Here is a 9594-nt window from a genome sequence, read left to right as displayed (position 1 = left end):
TCTTTCTCTTGTTAGTCAAGGAATTCAATGTATGATGGTTGGTCCTGCTTTTGTGTTCCGTTATGGTGTAAAAATGTAGCCTACATTTAAATTAAAATATAATTATAGTAATGTGAAAGCCTTTTAGAAATGAATCGCACATAATAATTCCCACGGAGCTGTGAGCACTTATATATTTATGTGACGTTTTTCCACTCATCTTCCAGTTGTCGGTTTCCTCTGTTTCAGGCCCATTCCCAAACCGCCCCCTACACCCTACCCCTACACCCTACCCCTCCGTTTGCGCGTTCACGCGGAGGGTCCGCCATATTGAGGGCTGTTCCAAACCAACAAGTGTGGAGCGGTGTGGAGGGGGAGTGGGCTATCAAGCCCTCAAACAGCGAGTATGCAGCGGTGCTGACTGGAGACCGGTCTCTACCTGACCAGGAAACACGCTGTTTACAAGTAGTTCCAGCAAACATCCACTGATAAACTGCGATGTTGACAACCTCATGATAACCTCATATGTTTTTAACTTAGGATCATACCTGTCTTTAGTCTAGCACAAGGTAAATGTGTGTATTTTATTATAAAGTTGTGTATATTTACAGGCTGTTGCAAAAACTAAGAAGCTTATAAACATCAGGTTTAAAACTAAAAGAGCTTTACAAAAAAGTAACACAATTAAAGATGTTTGGAGTTTTATTTGAGTTATTAATTTACATTTTTTGTCAAAGAGATGCTGATTTGAAACCGTTGTTACATACAGTTACGGCATTTCCTGTTTCTGCCGGAGAGAGGGGAGGCCGTCCCAAAGCTTGCTGCTGTATTTACTCCCTCCATCTGACAGGAGGGAGCCTTGTTGAGCTGCGAGTGTGGCTACAGACGGAGTTCACTCCGTCACGGAGGGGTAGGGTCGAGGGAGTGGTTTGGGATTGGGCCCTTCGAAAATGGTTGACACATATTTCTTCTTCTTGTTTGCCCCTCTGGGCTTCCGTCATATTCTGTCAGGCTGCACTACTGCTTGTATTTATAAGCTGATTCGAATTTCAGCCAATATCTAAAATGTATTTCAGATATCACATGTTCTCTTCAATCTTTCCAATGAAAACCATCAACAAAAATATGTAATTGAAGAATGTACACGGCTTTTCCCCCTCAATTCGTAAATACATATGTTATTTTTATATGTATTCTGCTTATACAATGTATATAAATAACCAAAATGCGTTGTAAAAATTATAATTACAAAGTATTTTTTCTAATGACTTGAAATGTTAAGTAAAACATTACTTCATACTTTCTGGTAACTCAATTTATTTTGTAATTATGTTGTGAAAACATAATAATTTTATCATGTCTTACTGAGGCATTTGCATATAAAAAAGCTGGTGCTTGTGCTAATAGATAGCTTGAAGTCACGAGAAATATAAACACATATTCAGGCCCAATCCCAAACCACTCCCTCGACCCTACCCCTCTGTGACGGAGTGAACTCCGTCTGTAGCCACACTCGCAGCTCAACGAGGCTCCCTCCTGTCAGATGGAGGGAGTAAATACAGCGGCAAGCTTTGGGACGGCCTCCCCTCTCTCCGGCAGAAACAGGAAATGCCGTAACTGTATGTAACCACGGTTTCAAATCAGCATCTCTTTGACAAAAAATGTAAATTAATAACTCAAATAAAACTCCAAACATATTTCATTGTGTTACTTTTTTGTAAAGCTTTTTTAGTTTTAAACCTGATGTTTATAAGCTTCTTAGTTTTTGCAACAGTCTGTAAATATACACAACTTTATAATAAAATGCACACATTTACCTTTTTCTAGACTAAACACAGGTATGATCCTAAGTTAAAACATATATGAGGTTATCATGAGGTTGTTAACATCGCAGTTTATCAGTGGATGTTTGCTGGAACTACTTGTAAACAGCGTGTTTCCTGACGGACACACACAGCGTGACTCCGGTCAGGTAGAGACCGGTCTCAAATCAGCACCGCTGCAGACTCGCTGTTTGAGGGCTTGATAGCCCACTCCCCCTCCACACCGCTCCACACTCGTTGGTTTGGAACAGCCCTCAATATGGCGGACCCTCTGCGTGAACGCGCAAACGGAGGGGTAGGGTGTAGGGGGCGGTTTGGGAATGGGCCGTAGTCTTCTTCTTCTTCTTCTTCTTCTTCTACTATTGTTTTATAGCGGTTGGCAAACAACTTTCAGGTGCATTTACCGCCACCTTCTGGAATGGAGTGTGGATCAGCAGCACAGTGTTAAACTAAATTATTACTACAATTCCCGTCCTATTTAAAAACCTAAATACTGCCCTGTATGCTACATCCCCTGAACTCCTTCTTAAAATCTCTACTATATTTAATTATGTTTGATTTCTGGCAGTGCTTCCTTTAGTATTATACATTCTTGATGGTATTTGGGACATTGCAAAAAAATGTGCTCCACTGTTTCATAATGACAACAATATTCACATTTGCCTGTTGCATGTTTTTTCATAATGAATAATGCGTTATATAGCCCTTTGTGACCAAATCTCATTCTTGAAATGATGTCCTCTTTTTTACTTCTATTGACTTCGTCCTGCCATTTCTTTTTAACTTGGGATTTGATGTTGCTTTTGATATCAAGGCCTTCTGTAATCATCCCAGAACTTCCTCCACTTGCTCCTCCCTGCACACCTGTGCCCCATCAAGCCTCAGCACATAACTATCAATCAGCCACCTGCCTGACCACAGATGGCATGCTGGCTTCAAAGACTGGTCCAGCTTTTTTCCCTGCTACTATTTTCTGTTTAATTGCCCAATCTAACCTGTTTAGGCTGAATCCAAGCCAGTCATTGATCATTGTTTAAAGTAAAGTTCCTTTATTTCAACCTTATGTTGGTTATTATTTGAAATGCCTAGACATTTTCTATTTCAGGATATAAATCCTTTTTTCCCCACATTTTTTAAAAAGGTAACTGAAGGAGCCTCCACTACATCCACTAGTTTGTACATTTGGAAGCGAACTCCAGTACATAGACAAATGTGATGATGCGTCCAATATAGTTGAAAGAAAATCATGAAAATAAATATGGAAAACATGCCAAGAACATACCAAAAGAGGAACTGTTTGTGATTCATGTCAAAGTTAAAATTGACACAATGATGGCAAAAGTTCAATATGTTCCTTGGTGAAGTATAGGCAGTTTTGTATTCCTACCAAGAAAAACAAAAAATAATCCTCGGAAAAAATAAAGCAGTTTAAAAATAAAGGAAAATAATTTAACTAAATCAAGAGCAAATGGTGGAGAAAAAGTATGAACATTTAAATAATTATAATGATAAAAATTAGGCTAGCTTTAAAAAAAATGGTGTTAAAAAAAGCAGGACAAGTTCAAAGCTAGTTCTTAAACAAAAGTAATTATTTTGATTTCCTTCAGGGTATTTTTGCATTGTTGGTTGTAGTGAGAAGTTGGGGTGCTGCATTTGGTAACTCCACAGCAACGATTTAGAAAACTAATATTATGTAATTAGCCTTAAGCATTCTATCCTCACCTGACCTGCTCCCAGTGCCATGCATATAAGGCACTCAGCTGCTCAGATATCACATAATTATTTCATACCAAGAACACAAACTGGAAAAAGATCAAACTCCTTTAGAGGTAAACACTCTAAAGGAGTGCCCACAACAGAGTGGGCACCTGACTGCAGCAAATATGTGTTAATATTGTATCTTCCAAGGGGCTTGTGAGGAAAGGCATATAGGCGGGAGACACCTTAGAATAGAAGAGGCTTTGTGTACGTCACACAGGGTTAAACAGCTTTATAATTGGTTTACTGATTCATCTTCAGATGCATGACCCATAGTTGACCTCAAGTGTTGAGGAAAGACATGTGGAGATATCTGTTCTCCCATCAAGTTTATGCAAGTCTAGACAATAAACACTCAGAGACTGGGCTTTGAGAATCCGACTGCACTTTCACTATCCAACGTATTTATGATGCGTCAGTGGACGTCATTAATGTGCGTCTGCTGTGGGGAAACTAAGGCCCATTCCCAAACCGCCCCCTACACCCTAGCCCTACACCCTACCCCTCCGTTTGCGCGTTCACGCAGAGGGTCCGCCATATTGAGGGCTGTTCCAAACCAACGAGTGTGGAGCGGGGTGGGCTATCAAGCTCTTAAACAGTGAGTCTGCAGCGGTGCTGACTTGAGACCGGTCTCTACCTGCCCGGAGTCACGCTGTGTGTGTCCGTCAGGCAACACGCTGTTTACAAGTACTTCCAGCAAACATCCGCTGATAAATTGCGATGTTATAACCTCGTATTTTTTTAACTTAGGATCGTATACCTGTGTTTAGTCTAGAAAAAGGTAAATGTGTGCATTTTGTTATAAAGTTATGTATATTGACTGTTGCAAAAACTAAGAAGCTTATAAAAATCAGGTTTAAAACTAAAAGAGCATAACAAAAAACGAACACAATGAAAGATGTTTGGAGTTTTATTTTAGTTATTCAATTTTAATTTTTTGTCAAAGAGATGCTGATTTGAAACAGTTGTTACATACAGTTACGGCATTTCCTGTTTCTGCCGGAGAGAGGAGAGTTTGTCCCAAAGCTTGCCGCTGTATTTACTCCCTCCATCTCACAGGAGGGAGCCTCATGTGTCACTCCACGGAGTTCACTCCGTCACGGAGGGGGAGTGTGTCGGGGTAGGGTGTAGGGCGTGGTTTTGGATTGGGCCATACACACACACTTTTTTTGCCCCCCCACTTCTAAAATGATTACGGCGCGCCTGTCGAGTCCTGCTCCTGCAGCCCCTCCCCCTGCCGCCGCCGCCCTCCCCACCGCAGGCTGCACTGCCCTGCCCTGGCTATGAGCTGCATCTGAGGAAAAGGACTCAACACACACCGAGGAGTAAAGTAACTAAGTACATTTACTCAAATACTGTACTTAAGTACAAATGTAAGATACTTGTACTTTAAATGAGTATCTCAATATATTTGCTACTTTGTACTTCTCCTCCGCTGCAATTCAGAGGTAAATATTGTACTTCTACTCCATTAATTGAAAGCCTTTAGTTACTTTACAGATTTGAATTAATGATGTGAACTATAATCAACTCTTAAATCAGACTTTAAGTATATTTTTGATGCTATTACTTTTCTACCTTTAACTTGAGTAACATCTGCAATTCATGACTTTAACTTGTAACAGAGTATTCTGTATATACACATGATGGTTTAACCGGGGTTTTAAATGAGGGAAGTATTCAAATCAGGATGGAAAACAAGATATGAAAGTATCTGTGAGAATGTATCCGGATGTTTTGTAAATGGAAACTCAACAAGTAATAAGATTTATAAAGTTGTTTCTATCCAAATCGTTCCCCTGGTTGTTTCATTTCTCTGCTTCTTAATATTGTCATGTACTATTTGCATGATGTCTGCTCTATGACCGTTAGCAGCCACAGGTTCCTGAATATATATGATAATTAGATCATGCACTTCGGGTTGTGTGTTCACAAACAGAACAGAAATCCACCCTGCACTGTATTTCCCCTTTGCTCTGCTTTACTCTCCATCTCGGTGATCTCATAGTTTCCATCAGCTACACACACTAATGCATACACAACATACTGTATCTAAGTGAGTCAATCTGGGTATTCATTTGCAAATGTTAGGATGGGTTTTTGATTTCATTGAAAGAGGTGAGTTCTACTTGTCCAGGTGTTGTTTTAGAATGCTGCTTTGATTTGAGGTCAATAGGTCATATGAAATGAAAGCTATTGAAAAAAACTAGACTTATTAATAAAAAAATACATTTTTTTAAAAACCCTATATACCAATAAAGAAAGAGGTGTGTCCTCCTTCAGCTCAGCATTACAATGATGTAATGTATTATTATTATTATTATTATTACAGCTATTGAAAAAAAAATTCAATATGAAATCAACACTGGAATCCAATCAAAAGAAATGTGTTCAACACGTCGGGGTACTACAAGGCTGCATTGATTTTGAGTCACTTGGGTGCATGACATGAAAGCTATTTTAAAAAAAGAGTCTTTAAATAGGAACTATGCTGAATTTTTAATAGATTATTATTTTTGGAATATTTAAATAATTATTAAATAATTAATACCAAATAAAACCAAATAAAAATGATCTGGAATGATTCACATATATTTCATGGGAAATTAGATACATATTGTGTGTTTAACCAAATACATTACTTCCTTCCTGGGATGAATATCTTAATATCTGGCCCTGGCTTATCTGCATTTGATTTTAATGTTTAACAATCCAACTTTAAGGTTATTGCATAATCAGTGTTTGTCAAGAGGGAGGGAGTGTGTGAGTGCTTCCAGGGCCGAACCTGAAGCAGGACATTTTCATATTCTGATAGTAAGTGCACGAGACATTTTCATAAAGTGTTATTCATATAAAACAGCTGGAGTAAATCAGTTCACAGGAATGCAGGTCGGTGATGGTATTGTGTGTGATCTGTGTTTAGTCTGCATGTGTATCACACCGTCTCCTGCCGAGGAAGTGGGCGGGCATCTTATTGCTTTCGAATTCACTTCAGTTTTGTTTTGCACAAGTTTCTGCGAGAGCCGGCTGGCAGCTGTGTTTTTATCCAGTGGAAAACTTGAAGTTGAATGATATGGAGATTCTTTCGCGAGTGGGGACTCAGGAGATGTCTGGGAACAACACGACGCCCCCCTGCGAGCGCATCGACCTGGACTTTACGCACACCTTCCTGCCGTCCGCGTTCGTCACGGTGTTCTTGGTAGGAGCGCTGTCCAACATCTGGGGACTAAGAAGCCTGTGCAACAGCTGGAACAACATCGGGAACATTAACATCTTCATGTTCAACCTGGGAGTGGCGGACCTTCTGTACCTGTTCACCCTGCCTTTCCTCGTGCACTATTACATGCGCGAGAGCAAATGGGAGTTCGGCCAGCCTTTCTGCAAGGTGACCCGCTTCTGCTTTAACCTCAACCTGTACGGCAGCATCGGCTTCCTCACCTGCATCAGCATCTACAGGTACCTGGGCATCGTGCACCCCATGCGGGTGATGGGGAGGATCAGCAGCCGACACTCGCTGGCCGTCAGCGCGCTGGTCTGGCTGCTGGTCATCATCCAGATCCTCCCTGATATGTTTTTCGACAAGAATGTTCTAACATCCACAAACTCGTGTTATGACACCACCTCTGACGAGCTGATCAAAAAATACCTGCCCTACAGCGTCGGCTGGACCGTCACAGGGTTCGCCATCCCCCTGGTGATCATTCTGCTCTGCTACGGACACGTTGTTGTGGTTCTCGCCAAAAAATCATCTAACGTCAACCCTGTGCTGAAGCAGCGGTGTGTGAAACTGGTGGTGGTTCTGGTGATTCTGTTCTCCGTCTGTTTCATCCCTTACCATGTCTTTCGGAATGTTAACCTGAAAATCAGAATTTTGAAACAGAGTGGGGACTGCCGCGCCAGTTTCCGAAACATCTACATCGCACATCAAGTGGGCAGATTCTTGGCTAGTCTGAACAGCGCCATAAACCCGCTGATCTACATCGTGGGGAATGATGACTTCCTAATGAGGATCCACCGGGTCAGTAACCGGGCCCGGATGTCTCTGGCCGGTCTGACAGGAGCTGCGCGTTACCGCAGACCGATTTTAGACGCACCCTAGATACAAATCTGTGAGTGGCTGTGTTTCTTGCACCGCCAGAACTCCCACATTTCCGGGAACAAAGTATGATGAATGATGATTGGCAGGACATTAAGTCTATTATCTAGCAGTACCAGTCATCAGGTCACCAAGGCGACGGCACAGAGACAATCTGATGACCTTCTGGAAGACTGTATCTGCAGACTGAATTATATCAGAAGAACGGTTTGTTTTGCAGCTGAAGCTCCTGTTTGCATCACATTTAATAGGCTACTCTGGGCCTATTGCATCAAGTATTTTTTATATGTGCCTTGGTGCTGACCATATTTTGCACTTTCTGTGTGTGACTGTTTTTGCTTCAGAGCTGATTGTTCTGTACAGTGCAGGAAACGTTCGGTCCAATACATGTTAGGACATGGCAGTGTGTGGGCCTGCCTTGGCGCTCTTACAAATGAAGCCTTTAATATAGCCTACTTAGCAGTGGATTGAAATTCCACTGTGCATGTGACCGTGCCACATCTCTTAATTGCACGTTTGATAGAGAAACTGGAACTGGAAAAGGAACTGCAACAGTGAAAAGGGCCGGTGATTCTAAACCGCAGTAAAAATACAATTAATACGCCGTATTCATGTGTTCAAGTCACAAATGAATGCACTTATAGTGCAGAGGGCTGCCTGTCTAAAGGAAATACTGTGTTGTACTATAGTGTTAGATAATTATACACAGGTTAATATATATTACGTTTTTATGAAAGCATTTAAGAGTGTGTTCATTCGTCTTTATGATCATTTTGTGCTGCTGTTAAACTGTTTTGCATGATACAAATATGTGTTTCTGTTATTTTGTCCAGACCATTTTGATCAGATAAGGCAAACAGAATCCTTACTGACTTGTGTATTAGACAGGACATTTTCATAGACATAATAAACTGGCTACTGTTTTTATACATATATGGCTGAAACTCATGATTGTTTTATATATGGATTGGATCTGTGGTTAGGGGTATAGGGACTTGAAGAAGCAGCAGCTTCTGAGCTGAAATCTCTAAGTCATTGGGGGAAAAAAAGAGTAAATTACAGATAAAAGCACTTCAGTACAAAGCAGAAATAAATGGGAATTATTTACTTATCACTGCTGGTTTGAAAACACCAATAGTAAACATACTTTAGTGAAACACAGGGCTGTTCCAGATGTCTTTATAACCTGTCTCTAAACATCATGTTTGATGACTCAGTTCTACTGTTAGCAGGTCCACTGTTTAAACGGCCATGACAGACCTCACCTCTAGATCCTGCCTCTTAAAACTTAATCTATTAAACCAAAATTATTGAATTAGCTTTAATAAGATTTAGTGGAAATAAAAATATGACTTGGAAATTGCTTAAAAGGAAACCAGAACTCAACTTTGAACACAGGGAACTTTTTATCTCGGTTACACCTCACACTGTATGCAGGCTATTTACATATTTTAGGTTGCAGGCATGGCAAACATTTCCACGCTATCTGTTGAACAGGAAGTCTGTGTGGTTTTGACACAGAACGGTTACGAGCTCAAACTGCCAGAAAGCTTAACAATCACCTTCACAGGAAAAAGAGGGAACTTTTGTGGTATCAACAAGAAGATTTTGAGATTTTGAGATTTGAGATTGTTTAATTGACATTCTAAATTAAGGGTAGGGATTGGGATTGGGATCTGATGCTCCGGGAGGCTCCACTTGATACAGGGTTCCTCTTCCAGAAGCAGTTTGGATACTTTGAAAGTTGGCCAACTCTCACTGTTGTTGGAAACTCACCTAAAATGTTTTATCGTCTAATTGTATTAATGTGATCACATTATCCCTCCCGATATTATTAAAGATCTGCTATAAGCTAGTTTGCTAACGTAGCTAACCTAGTCATTTTAAATATACTGTCAAAACACTTACAGTTATGAAAAATACTGACAATGCCAACAG

General features: G+C 40.5%; 1 protein-coding gene across 1 annotated transcript; it reads left to right on the top strand.

The window, feature by feature from the left end:
- Positions 1–6397: 6397 nt before the first annotated feature.
- On the top strand, positions 6398–8566 carry LOC104948850 (P2Y purinoceptor 1). The gene has a single exon (XM_010775070.1). It carries the CDS (start codon positions 6634–6636, stop codon positions 7657–7659), a length of 1026 nt encoding a protein of 341 aa, XP_010773372.1. The 5' UTR covers positions 6398–6633; the 3' UTR covers positions 7660–8566.
- Positions 8567–9594: the final 1028 nt, after the last annotated feature.

The sequence above is a fragment of the Notothenia coriiceps genome, unplaced genomic scaffold, assembly GCF_000735185.1.
Source record: "Notothenia coriiceps isolate Sejong01 unplaced genomic scaffold, NC01 NC01_scaffold00015297, whole genome shotgun sequence".
In the NCBI taxonomy this organism is placed as follows: domain Eukaryota; kingdom Metazoa; phylum Chordata; class Actinopteri; order Perciformes; family Nototheniidae; genus Notothenia; species Notothenia coriiceps.
The sequence above is the reverse complement of the archived record's forward strand: the minus strand, read 5'-3'. Positions and strand labels throughout refer to the sequence as shown.